Raw genomic sequence first — 14,398 nt, forward strand, 5'->3', positions numbered from 1 at the left:
TAACAGTTTTGATTTATGTACCTTAATTTTCAGTAAAGCTAGATAATTACAATGAAAGACCGTCACTATTTTAACCAGTGATAGATTAGGTTGTGTAGGGTCTAATTTGAGATAATATAAGAAATTGTATGGGGAAGTATGCTGAGGTTTGTGATATGTTAAGTGTTCTGTTGTTTGTAGTCTTCATCTTGTCTAGAGAGTGAGAATGAAGAGTTGTATTGTACATGATCTATTCTTATCTTCCTTTTTAGAAGAAATAAAACATTACTGAAACCCAACTTCATATGGGTTCAACCAACACAGTTAGTACTTTGAGGTTATTTTTATGGTAAATTATCTTTTAAAGGGGAGTTTGTCGACAAATTATTCATTTTCATAATCAGGTGCAACGTGGTACTAAGATGTTCAGATTAGTTTTCCACTTATTTTGAGAAAATAGTAGAGGTAATAAAATAAAAGTGTGCCCTAAGACTGTGACTTTGTAAGTTGTTTTGTATGTTTGATGTGATACTTCCTTTATATAAAGTCATTTTTAGCAAACTTTTCACTGTATGTATATTACATACAATTGTATATTTAATTTATAATAGTTGTGTTTCCTTTCTTTTCTTTTCAGCAGGGAATAAACCCATTACCAGTTCCTTTAAATATAATTGACTGCACAATTTAGAAGTGACTCAAACTTTAGTGTTTTTAAAAATGGGCTGTGTACCTTGGAAAGAACTGTGTTGATTAGAATTGTTTTTGCATTTTTGTGCATTAGTTTAGCTAGAATGTCACTTATGAAAGTCATCTAAATATGGTATAGCAGGGAATGAAGTGTCAGGTCTAATCAGTGTCATCTCAGTATTAGAGTAAAAGTGATTTAAGCAACATCTTTCCTATGCAGCATGTTTTCATGATCATATATCTATGTGAATATTGAGTGATAAACAAAAGAACTGATAAGATGGTGCAGTACAGTTTTTGGGTTGATCATTTGTATATTTTATATATCTGCCGACATTTGTATTTTTTATTTTTGCTTAAAGATGCTGTAGCTGTACTTGGTTGCATGATTTTCCTTAACACAGTCCAGCAAATATCATCAGCATACTGTCCTCTTTAATATGTATTACAATTACAAGCATTCAATGCAGAAAATCAAGAGACTTATTGGAGACAGGCTGCTAACAGTACAGAAATGAGCTTGGTCTGTATTTTAACTCAGGTGGTGGAAGCAGAGTCAGAAATAATAAAGAAGCAATCTTCTGACTGACAAGAGAAAATAGGCAGGGGAAATACAAACAAATTACGTTTCTTTATTAAATGGGTTTCTTCAGTAAAAATGAAATCATCTAATCACTTGAGCTAATCACTTCAAACCAAAAGACAATTTCTCGTGTTGCAGTTAATAACACATTTTATTTTCCAAGCTTTGTGTCCTTGAATTACATTTTCTTTCTTGAGGCTGCATTTTCAGTGTACCTGTTGTGCTGCTTGTAAAGTTATTTCGAATCATTAAAGTTCACGTCTTGGGACTTGAGCAGAATCGACGTTACCTTCGGACAAGTGCGTCCGGCGTTCGGCCATCCCCTGTAGTCGCCATGTGTGGCATTTCTGCTTAAAGTGTGCGTTGATGCATTTTCAAAGTTAATTGAGTTCAGATAATTTATTTTCGCTCAGCTTCACTTTGGACGTTTGTGGCAGTGGGCAATGGCTACCACAGTGGGGTTCGGGCGGTTTGTGGATCAGCAGGGAAATGCCTCTTTCCCTTCGGTTCTGATCTTTAAGAAGAAGGTTGATGACAGGGTAAATGAATATTGTAGAGATCTTATTATTATTCATCACCCCCCCCTCAGAGAGTTTGATAGAATTGAACTCCCTCTGCAACTCATTTCATTCTCACTTCTCAAGGTCAAGTGAGTAGTTGGAGAAAAGTCTCCCAAGCCGGTGCCTATTTATCTCCAAATGCTAATAAAATAGGCTGATTTGCGTTGGTGGAAGAAGAAAATCGGGTCAGACAAGAAGAGAGTAAACTGGTATCGATACTGCAGTTTGTTGAATCAACCGATTTCCTTTAATTATTTTGAATTTGAGTATTTGTTGTATCTGTGGCTTACTGTACGTTCTTGTACCTCTGACCCGCATCGCTACAGCCATGAAGTTAAGAATCATGCCAGAAATGCCTTGCTATCTTTACAGTATTATTCCCAAGCTATGTTGTTGTTTTCTTTGCTCTGATGTTAAAGTTTTTCTTTATTAAAGGTAAAAAAAAATAATAGTCGTGACTTCAGTTCTCACCTAACTCTATTTTTCCCGTAAGGTTCGGGTATTTAGATTTTCAGAAGGCTTTTGATGAAAATTAAAATTAATGCTCAAATTGAAGATACTAGATATTCAAGGAAACATACATTTGTATTGAGAAATGGTTGTTGAATAAAAATTAAGGTACAGGTTAGGGATGGATGTTCCAGCTGTAATGATATACCTAGAGGAGTACTACAAGGATCTGTATTAGTGACACTTTTCTTCATTGTTCCTATAAATTGCTTACGTTCTTGAAATTTTTTTAAAATTCTTGATTAGAGAAGACTATGAGAGGACCTTGTTCATGCATTCAGAATCCTCAAAGAGACTGACTAGATGATAGAAATAGAAACTGCAGGGGAGAATGCACTTATTATGCGCATAAGTATATAAGTATAAATGTACTTATTTATACATTTTTTTGTGTGAAGGTGTATGTCTGCAGTAGAAATGTCTTGTACAGTTCCCTGCTTGTGGTTTTCACATGGAAAATAACTGCAGCTAAAACTTTGGAAAACTAACAAACTCAAGGTTCAGTGGGCATTGTTGTTTTCGTTGAATTGAAATGTCATTCTTTTATTGTGTGCTTAATCTGTTGTGGGGAAAAAAATTTTGTAATGGTTGTTTACAGTAACGTAATAGCATCACAAACAGACTGACACATTCTTATACTGGCCTTATGTAAAGGCCACCCATTTATACTATTGATAAAATGAAGTTTAAGCTTTCAATCATTTTGTCTTTTTAAATCTTTTCGTTAGCTCTTTCAAAAGCAATATACAGCTTATTTTTTCAAACTGGAATGCCAAGTATTGTATCATTTAAAAATTGCGTACATATTCAATTCCATTGCCTTGAGTTATGTACATGTTAGAATATGTAAAGGCAGGAGTAATGAGGGTTTTTATATGATGATCTTCTCTGTGAATCTAACATTTTCATACACAACATTTTCAAAATTGGTAACGGTTACATTTTTTCATCTTTGTTATTTGTCTGTTTTTATTTAAATAATAGTTGAAAATGTTTCACTTTATTTTTTGATAAATCCTTGCATTTACATAGTGCTTATCACATCAAAGCAACTTGAAAGGATTACCCACATGGCGCCCAGTAAATTATTCAGACCCTATGGTGTCCCATTTTGTGGAATTTTTAAACTTTGTTTTAATGTAAAACCTGAATGCTCAAATTGATGGCTTCTAGAGGAAAGGTAGATAGAGTACTTATGTGCAAAAAGTTAGAGGAAGAAAACTGGAATATGTTGTTTGCATCTTTATTTGAACCTTTGATCTCAATATCTGGAGGTGGCACGTTCTTTGCTGGACAATAAGCATGGGTTGCTGTTGTTGTTTCAGTGCTCGGGCTCTGGAGAAAGTCCGTTTGGAGCTCCAGAACGAGGTGTTGCAGCTGCGGACCAAGCTCCTGGAAGAGCAGAAGAGACGTGAGCAGCAGGACTCGCTGGTTCGGCGACTTCAGAAGCGCGTCTTACTACTCACCAAGGTACAGGAGAGGCCCGAGCTGGCCTTGAAATAGCCTCAGCGCTAGGTTTGTCCCGCGCAGAAAAGAAAAGAGAGACAACATTTCGGCTGTGGAGCCTTCTTCAGTTGTGGAGACCTAGCATGACTACGAGAGGGGCTAGTTTAAGCAATCGGGATCCTCAAAGACACTGACAAAATAAACAGAGAATTTGAAGAAGGCTCCACGGCCGAAACGCCGTGTCTCTTTTCTTTTCTTATCAGCGTGGAATAAACCTTTACCTGTTCCTTTGCAGCCTGCATATGCTGAAGCAGCTCCCTACTTGAACATTGTCAGTACTATATGTGCTGTAGGAGATATTCAAGTCACTAATTCCTTGCCCAAGTCCTAAAAACATCTTCTTTAATGGTGCGACAGATATGCATCGTGCCCATTCTTTACTCTAGATCAGCCCTTCTAATATGCAAAACTGAGCAGTGAGATCAGGTCCAGGGCAGAGGTCACTCCCGGCACGTTTGTCTAAAGAGAAGTTCGTCTGAGGGGACAGAGGGACAAAGGACGGATTAATAGTGCCAGATGAGATGCCTTACCATATCACAAGTGCAGCTCATCTCCGATGTTGTTCGATTTAGGAGAGTGATGCAGCTTCTCATTTGAACTGTGAGGAGTCTCCAACGTGTTGTCATAAATCACCGCAGTCTGATCATCTCCCAAGGTTTTTCTTTGCAAGGCCGCTATAAAAGAATTAAATGAATAGATCTTTTCTCCTAAACCGAATTTTTAACACCAAGAACGTCACAACGATTGGAAAGACAATCTACTCCGTTGGAGAGGATTTTGGTGGGGTTTTTTTAGATGGATCCTGTTGAAACGTTTTGAGCAAGCGTTGCCATACACACCCTCAGCTTCCTTTTAATCTCAGTTCAATGCCCTTTCAATATGGTATTCATAATTTTTTGAATAGTTAATAAAATAAACCTTCAAGCACACATTGCATAATACCGTACATTCAGAATTTTTGGGAGAAGAAGTAAGATGAGCCTGAAAAGTCTCCTGGTTGTCATGGAAACCTGGCTCTGTAGTACTATCATCACTTAAATTAGGGTTGGATTCTATGTGAAGATATCATTTCAGATATGGGTGCCCAAATACTTCTTTCAGAAATAAAGTAAGGGTTTGCAACTGTCTGTTCAGTTTTAATTGTAAAGTACAAGGTTTATATAGGTTTATAGCAGAGTAAAGCACAAATTAGCTAAATGAAGCAATTTGTATTATTGGAAAAATAACAACAAACATACAGTTTGTAACTTCAGTTTTTGCAAAGATGTGATTTTGAAAGCTTAAAGTATATTTCAGTTTCACTGGCTTTTTCTTAAGGCTTCTGTAAATTAAACACTTTGTTATTTGTTGGTTGCTTTGTGCTTGTTTGTACCTTCTTTGGTGCACTGGCTTCCAGAAATGTATAGGATTCATCCGAATCGCCTAATCTCTTCACCGTGAAACACGTGAATCGCGTGTTACAGAGGGGATCTGGATTGTCTGAAGATGCAGCTGTACCAGTCAAATTTCTGGAGTCCATTTGTCAAAACAAGACCCAACAGGAAGGCTGTAACTGTTGCGGCATCACGTCCAAACAGCAGGCATCATGATTTGTTTTATGCTCTAGGTCTTATGGTTTTTGTAATTTCAGAGGTTTTGTGTGAAGGGTCATATCTTAAATGAAATTCCAGAAAGATTATCTTTTTTTTCTCTTTCAGTTTATACAGTACCCTCAAACCTGACAGCTGTGGGCCAGAAAGATTTTTGGGGGGTCTCTGTGACAAAGAGTACAGTGAGCTGGAAAAGACATGGCCTTGCATCACTTTTCAGTAATTTTAACTATTGCGTGCAGTATTTTTTTAATAAGAGAGAGATTATTTTATTGGCCATATCCAATTTCTTGTATTAGGAATTTGTGTTTTCACATACCCCGGCTTGCTCTCCATGAGACAAACAGGCACAGAGCCAGGGAGAGAAGCTTTGGGTCTGAGCGCAGGGTCAGCCATTTATACGGCACCCCTGGAGCAGTTGGGGTTAAGGGCCTTGCTCAGGGGCCCAACGGAGTAGGATTCCTCTGCCGCCCACAAGATACGAACCGGCAACCTTCCAGCCTCGGGTGCAGGTCCTTAGCCACAATAAGCAACATATTCAAAAGAGAAATCTGCAAGAGGCTAAAACTTGTTTTCCAAACTGATAATTCATATGAAACCTAGTTTAACACTTGGCCTGTGCATTTTCCGATCAGTAATGCTGCGGCTTATTTTGCTTTATGCGTTTATGTTTGAACCCCCCAATGAGCAGTGCCATTATTTGTACCCCTTGCTGAAAAAGTCTTGATTGCAATAGCAGTGTGCTTATTATTATGCGCAATTAACTCCTCTTGCAGTGAGCAAGTAGCTGTAAAGTTGTCAAAGGGTCTAATTATACACAAAACAAAAACAATTACACATCTTTACCCTCTGACTTTCGTCTTGCACTCACTCTTTCCTAATTAAGCATATGCGTATTTCTGAGATGAAACATCCCAGGAAGGTTCAGCTCTATGTCACTTAAGCACACTAACCTCTGCTGGTCAGAACCTCAGTTCATATTTTCTTGATCAAAAATGAAAGGACCGTTGCTGTTGGAGCTCTAACCCACACCGAGACTATCATGACATACAAGACGTAACAATCAGGGGAGATAATTTCAAGCAGAGAGGCGAAGAACTGGTGGCAGTGGGAGCCCAGCTACCTGCTGGCTGTAAATGGTGGCACAGGCAGGGTTAAGCCACAGACCATGTAACGCAGGAAGCATTACTGAGTAGCTTATGCTCTACCTGCTGAGTGGCTTGAAAAACAAGACTTCAGTTTGCTGTGCAGTCTCCTGTTTCGTGTGACAAGCAGTCAAAAGCAAAGTATGGGTTTAAAAAATACTTTGTACTTGTAAGCCTTCAGAAGCATCGGCTTTAACAGTGGAAAATTCAGACATATTCTCGCTGTAAAACAAGAAAAGTTTGGCAATTTCTGCCAATATCACATTTCCTTAAAAGTCCAATGATTAAAGTGTCTTGAAATGTAGTGCCTTGCAGAAGTAAGCAGGCACCTGCACTTTCATTTTGTGGTTGTAAAGCTTCCAGTCTGGATGTTTGGAAGTCGTGGTTAATATTTATTATGTGCACAAACTTCAAAGCCAAAAATAAAAAAAAAACAAATAAAGTGAAAATCATGATTGCAGAAGTATTTAAACCTTTTGCTGTGGCGGAATTATTTTAGGTTTAAATGAATTAGGTGGTGAAAATGACCTAAATGAGCTATTAGTTGACCTCTGTGTGCAATATTAGTGGTTCAGGTGATTGCAGAACAAGTATACGTGTCTCAACAAGGTCTCTCAGTTAGATAGTGAATTTCAAGCAAAGATCCATCCATGAAAACCAGGGGACTCTCAGAGCAACTCTGGGATTAGCTTGTTTAAAGACACGGATCAGGAGAAGGGTATACAAACCTTCATTTTTATACCATCATGCTTCATATCTTTCTGAGAATGGTGATGTCCATCATTAAGAAATGGAAGGCACCCAGCATTTGAAACCTAAATTAGGCAATCCCATAAAGCAATCAGGCAAGAAGGAAACAGGTTATGGATACCACCGTGAGGTGATTTTGAAAGAGTTACTGTGTTCAGTTTTTTAACCTTCAGACTGCTAAATGTAATTGTTTTTCATTACCTTAAATTTGGTTGCCATTCCAGTTGCTAATAACATATGCATACATCCCATGCTGTAAGTGCAGTGTAGCTTTCTCTGAACAGTATTTAAACAGTAAAATAGTGCTCACATTCTAATAAAGCAACGGTTATAATGAGTTATAATGCTGTGTCGATTCTGTGATGTTGTCATTCTGTTCCAGTGTGCGAATGCAGAGTTCGGGTAACGGCAGTTTAATGTGATTTTAAGTGCTGGGGCATTGTTTCATTCAGTGTTTCTTAAGCTAAGGTTTGCATTGCTGATTTGCAAACAAAACTGTGTTTATTGTTCCAGTGGTCTCTTATTTGTGAGACTGTCTGTAGGAATATGAATATAGTTCATTTTGAGAACCTTGTACAACCCACTTTGTGAAAAGAGTTAAGAGACTCTTAACTCAATCTGAACAGATTCAGCAGGGGTGACTAAGAATCCAGTTGCCCATTCATCCACATAAAAAAGGAAATACATTGGTATTTTGTTTTTTACTTATAGATAATTTAATGCATAGATTAGAAGTCACATGCTGTTGAAAATTACAATGTGTCGGTTAACAAGTTAAATAAGGTAAATTCTAGGGTTTTTTGTACTGCTGGTTGTTGTTGACCAACTTTTGACTTGGAGAATTATCACAAGCTCTTAAATTTCTTGTAAACGATTGCAGTTGTCCTTGAATGTGTCCGTGACCAATCTTTCAGAATCATCCCTGAAATAGTATTGCGAAGTTTACGAAGTGCACATGCGGTGTGTTGTCTCATGTGCTGTTTCGTCTTATATTGTATCTATCTTGTTCCGTCCTCAAACCTGTTGTCTTTCATAGACCCCTTTGATTATTCCTTGATTGATATATTTGCTGATTCACTGTGAGTTTTGTTAGTCATGGTCCAAGGGGATGTATTAACTTTGGGAGTTTGTTATTGTACTAGACTGCATTTTGATTTAAATGAGCTGTGGCTTAAATTATACCCCTTAACGTCAGTCATTTCCTTTGTTAGGTTTTGCTCACCTTTTCTTTTGAGTAAAAGATATGTATGCGGCACGTGTAGCATGAAGTTCCGGAGATACTTGCACTTCAGTTGGCAGGATGGTGACAGTACTGAATATCTCTCTGTATACTGTATGTGTGTGAAAATTGAAAACTTTGTTTTACAGCCATTGGATCTCAAATTCTAAATTAAAGTGCCACTGGAACAGCCTTCTCAATAAAAAAAATTCTCTTAGCCTTTTCAGACCTCCACTTTCTTTGAAATTCTGTGCTGTCATCTCCCTGTCACCTGAAAGTTGCTTTATGACCATCAGACATGACATTTTCAATCCAGCCTGTTTTCAATTGAGAGTAATTATTATAAGGCCGTAGTAGCTTTCAGATCTAATTGATTTCTGTTTGATTTGGTCTGGGCTCATGCCTTGGTTCCGTAGAAGGTGTATCATTCTTTCTTTATGCTTTTATTTACGTGATTGCAATGATTTTAATCTGTCATGCTAATATGATTACATCATAACTTTTCTAGAATTGTTTTAGCGAGATACATTGTCTGATTTGTAACTGGTGCATCTAGAGAGCATGTTACATTAAAAATGTAATAATCACAATTTGCTTTCCAGTTAATGTATGGCCTCGTGCAGCAATTGTTTTATTGTGCCCAAATGGAAGCACTGATGTTATCGTGTGATGTGTAAAACACATGAAGGAGAATCTGACTCTGGAGTCAAGAATATGGTGTGATTCACTTTAGGCTGAAAGTGATTTGTTTTGCTATCCACTTGAAAATATGAGGGGGAGTGTTTGCAGACACTCTGAAAGTTTATCCTCAGCCATCAGTACACATTATGAATGCATGATAAATCTGGCAGATGAGAAAGAGTTCTTCTTTAGGACTGATTTTTCCTTTTCATCATACTATAGAACCGCTGCTCCAGAAGTTAATGGCCACGATCTTCTGTGTGATGGATATTGCCTTTTATTTGAGTCTTTTTGTGAAGGAGAGGATGTGTAACATTAATGCATACTCTGAAAAAAGTTTGACATAGGGCCTTTTCTTAGATTATGCTTCTAATATGTGTGATGACCTTGAAGCCACTTGGCTAGTTCAATTTTTTCAGATTTACTTGCCTTTAGTGTAAGGATATCCTGTTGTTTTTTTTGTACAGGTAATAAAACTTTGCATCCATTTATACAGTATCCAAATGCTATGTGCCCTACTGCTGATGCAGTGGAGGAATGTGTGTTCGGTTACTTTTTATTTCTTTTTTATCTACAAATATTAATGGGATTTGTACCTATACAGGAAAACTCTTAGCCATTAAAATAGAAGATGCATTTTTTTGCTATGTGCATTTTTATGTATAATGTGTGTGCTAGACTTAAATAAAGGTTTTCTGTGTTAACTGCTGTGTTAAGTACTAAAAACTGTAGAAGTACAAATGACTTAATTTTGTAAAATGAAAAGCTCCATAAACAGTGGCTCAGTGGGTTTAACAGTGATTTAGTTAGTAGTAATAGACTCCTTTCATTTCAAATAATCAGAATTATATTTTAATGGCATTGGGAGCAAGACCTTACAGAAACACCATTATATTATCTTCTGAAGGACTTGTGGAATTGACCTAAAAGCAATTTTGTTCAAAAATAATGGAAGCCAAATGAGACTTTTATCTTACTTAAATTCCAAGATTTTTATTAAGATAAACTTCGAATGAATTTCTTTCACAGGAAGGAAAAAATTGCTCCTAAATAGCTTAAGGCAGCAGTTTTGAAAAACAAACCTCAGTGACCTTTGGATGAAATGAGCTTCGCAAGCAAAAACAATGACACTTTTGGGTGCCTTTAATATCACTGAGGAGAGGCCATATTTTGATTAGTGAATGGAGATGCTTAGGCAGTTCTTTGCTTGTTGCACTCAATGAAAGTCATTTTAAATACCTCTTTATATTAATGCCTTATAGGACTGATGCATCCGAGAGGCCAAATAATAATAAATTCTGATCTTGTGTCTGCAATCCTGTGGATAATGCTACAATATTAAATAATGTGTAAACATGCTGGTGTTGATTTGCTGATGTACGTAAGAGCCATTAAAATTGATGATACATTTTTAAATGAATAATGGTGTTCCTCTCTCTGGCATCAGTCAGTATCCTCAGGGGGAGCTAAGAGTTTTGTTTTTCTGGGGTAATGACCATAAACACAGAGCCAGACAGAACCTTAATTATTTAAAGCAGGAGAAAGGGTTATGAAACAGAAGTGCTGCTACATCCCCTTGCTTGAACCTTTAACTTCACGTCACTGAGATGATGTGGTATAGGATGAACTTGACAGGACACTGAAAAAGATTCCCTCAGTGGTGGTTTGGACAGCGAAACACTTGTACTGGTGTGTGACAGAATATCTGGAGTACGTGCAGCTGTCATTATTAAATAGAGTGGCATTGTTTGAATTTTTTGTAACGTGCATGTACCCCGATACATTCTGTTTTGAAGCCGACACCTTTACCAAGTTGTAACTGGTGTTAACACTTACTTATCAAGCACTCTATGAGTTCTGGCTCTTGAGAAGGATGGCTCTGATGCAGTGGTTTCCTACCGTGTGTTTTTTTTTCTTAATCACAAGGCGATTTATCAAAATCTTGTATTTGATGTGCACTTTTAAATTTGCTTTCAGCTCTTAAACCATTGAATGGAATTTGAAATTGGTATTAGCCCTCTACCAATTTCTGAGCATCAGAGCTCCTGTCGTTCAGCTGTTCAGCTGTGGAATGTACCCAATTAAACCTTTGCAGAAGGAAAATGTCTTCTCTTTATCATTTGATCACCTGTTAAAAACGTCAAGTGTGAATGTCAACTGACCAACATATTAGCATAAATGAGTGCTGTATGCTGATTTGTTTGGAATGGTATTCTGTATCCAGTCCTTTCTTTTTGAAAGGACTGGATACAGAAACAGATAAAATCTAAACAAGTGAACAGATTAAAAGCATAAGTTAGCACTGATGATTAACAGGCCAAGTACTGGAGTTCTGCAGGGCTAATGTTGGCTGTTGAGCATTTTCCTTGCCTCAGAGACCATCTTTCACAGTTGGTTGTCAACAAAGATATGTGCAGTCTGTAGTTGCATGAGGAAACAAGGTGATGCATGTGGTTTAGCAAGTAATTATGATCCTTCTCGCTACATAAGACACCTCAAGATGCCGGAGATGTGCTCTCAATACTGCCTGCAGAAGATCCTTTGAATACATAAAAAATTAAAGTTTACAAATAGGGGGCAGCCTTTTGCTTCATATTGTTTATATGGGATCTAGTAACTTAATGTTCTAAGAATTCTTTCTTTTACATTCTTAAATGATTCCACTGAGTGAGCTTCAACAATATATCCTGGTAGTTGGACCTACAAACCTCTGTCCACAGAAATGTCCTGTTTTCTGTCTTTGGTGAGAAGGAGCCTCCTGTGTGGACTTTGTCAGCGCGTTTCAGGATTTCAGGTCAGGTCAGGTCATCACGTAATCTTTACTATTCCAGGCTAAAGAGGGGAAGTTATAGAACCAATGACGTGTTGAAGTTTATCATGACTCGCTTTCACTTCTACAACTTAAGACAGATGCATCAACCTTTGCATCCATTTGGAAGCAAATGTCCAGTCGCCTTCATTGGGTTGGCAGTGTCACGTGGATACCCAGCTCCAGATTCTTGATGTCTTTTTGTTCCAACTCAGTCATTGAGTGCACCCAAGAGGAGAGCTTCGGAAGCTCTTCAAGGTTGTCCTTAATGCTGACATGAAGAAGCACAGCATCAACACCAGTATTATTGTCTTGGCCCAGTCCAGAGGGAAAGAAGACCTTTCTGCAAGGATGTCAGCACTTTGAACATGTATAACATCAGGATGTGGAATGGCGGGAGCAGCAGAAACATCAAAAAAACTCAGAGCCGCCCATTCTTGTTGGAAACCGCTGGACCTGCACGTATACATGTGGATCCTACACTGGCCTCTTCAAGTGCAAGAGAGTTATCCCCCACTAGGAAATACCTTGTAAGGGAGTTTCAAAGAGTGTATGCAGGTGTATAGAATCTACAGCAGACATATTTTTTAGTGAATGATGTGAATTTTTTGTCCTCATTGAACCGTCACTTTGACTACACTGAAACTGGCCATTGTTCTGGAGACACCCTGTGTGCGGCTATTTTAGTTTCCACCTTACACCTCACTTGTGCGTGCAGCTTAACAGAATATCAGATGGCCTGCTCAGCAACACAGACCCAAGCTAAATATAGGCATGTATTGCAAGGACTGGGGGAACCCGGCTGTAACCCAGACTTCTGCGGCACTCCTGCTTAAGTGGTCAGTTTTCAACTTGTGAATTTTTTCCATCTGGTTTGAGTTGGGGGGTGGCTGTGAAAGGGCTGTGGAGCTGCATGTAGCAGACTGTCGAAACAGATTGCATTGCAGGTTTAAAGCGGATTAGAGTTAATTAAAGGGATGTTCCTCCCTGTCAGACCCCGGGATCCACTTGCTATTTACATGCTAATGTAGAAGCGGTGTTAAGGAAGACGAGAAGGGTGACAGCTCGGGTGTATGATAATAATAGGGAATTGTAAAGCATAATAGGATGAGCAACATTAAAGTGTGTCAAAATGAACATGTGCAATATTCCTTTCTAGGGCTTTTTTTCCATCTGCGTGATAAAATGAAATGCATTTCAGCTTACTACAGGTTATTAGAAAACCTTGTATAATGTGAAAGCATAAGCAGTTTACACGTGTAACTTAAATTGAAAATTTTCAGCAGCGTGCTCCGCATATGTTTAGTGGTTGATAAGGTCTTCAAACATACAAAGTGTGAACCTCACTGACCGTTTTTAAATGGCTTTTCATGTTGGGTGTGCAGTGGAAGAAAACTCCGTGACCGAACCATTTTCCGTTCAGGGACAGCACGGTCACATGCTTTTGTGTTTCTCACTCTTGAAGCCTTGTTCACGGAAATGTGTGAAAAGTTCTATGCTCAAAACATGACTAATTTTAGTTTGCCTAGAGAAATTGTGACTGTGTAATCTAACCTGGAAATGTGTTGCACGTCCAATATGTTGGAATGTGTAGTTCAATCCAACAGCATTTTTCTTATATAGCACCTTTCAATCCAGAACATTTTCAAGGCACATTAAACATAAAAAAATGTACAGTAAACGGGGAGAAAAGCGAATAATAAAATACAGAAATGTTGTGTAAGTATGATATTAAAAGAAAGAGTTAGGGTAAGATTTGAAGGCCACTGAAAACAACTAACTTTGGAGGCGAGATGTAAGAACGTCAAGAGAGGATGCAGTTTTAATATGATCAGGAAGAGTATTCCAAAGATGAGGGGCTACCAGTGATGAGGCCCAGTCCCCTAAAGTATGATTGCATCCTTGGAACATTGGGTATCCTACATTAGCCCCAGAAGAGCATAGTGAGCCAACTGGGACTTGTGGGACCCTTGAAAGTACACAACTGGCCATGCAGTGTCTGGTAGGTCATCGAGAGAAAGTCAGACCTGTAAACAACTAGTAGCCATTGCAGCTTTGTCAGCAGAGGAGAAATAGGTTTGGATTTTTTAGACTTGTTCAGCACTTCTAATCTGGACAAGCTATAGTTTCTGAAGTCACGCCTTGGATGGTCCATGTGACGGAGCTTTGTAGTAGTCTAGCCCTGGGAAAACGAAAGCAACAACTAATTTCTTGGCATCAAGAGAGAGAATTGGTCTCAAACAGGATATATTTTGTAAATGGAAGAAGGCTTTGTGGAGATTTGATTCAAAAGATAGGGAAGAGTGAAAAATCCCTACGTTTTTTGAAGAAAATTGAGTGACCGCTTTCCCGAGTTTTAGACAGTCTAATTTTGAAA

At 38.2% G+C, this 14,398-nt stretch overlaps 1 protein-coding gene across 1 annotated transcript in view; it reads left to right on the forward strand.

Moving 5' to 3' along the window:
* mad1l1 (mitotic arrest deficient 1 like 1) overlaps positions 1-14,398 on the forward strand; it is a 280,158-nt gene that overhangs the window by 57,590 nt on the left and 208,170 nt on the right. The window contains exon 11 of the mRNA XM_088936727.1: positions 3,648-3,792. Coding sequence (XP_088792853.1) covers positions 3,648-3,792 — 145 coding nt within the window. The remainder of the gene's footprint in view (positions 1-3,647; positions 3,793-14,398) is intronic.

Source organism: Atractosteus spatula, chromosome 18, assembly GCF_055471065.1.
Source record: "Atractosteus spatula isolate fAtrSpa1 chromosome 18, fAtrSpa1.hap1, whole genome shotgun sequence".
Lineage (NCBI taxonomy): Eukaryota > Metazoa > Chordata > Actinopteri > Semionotiformes > Lepisosteidae > Atractosteus > Atractosteus spatula.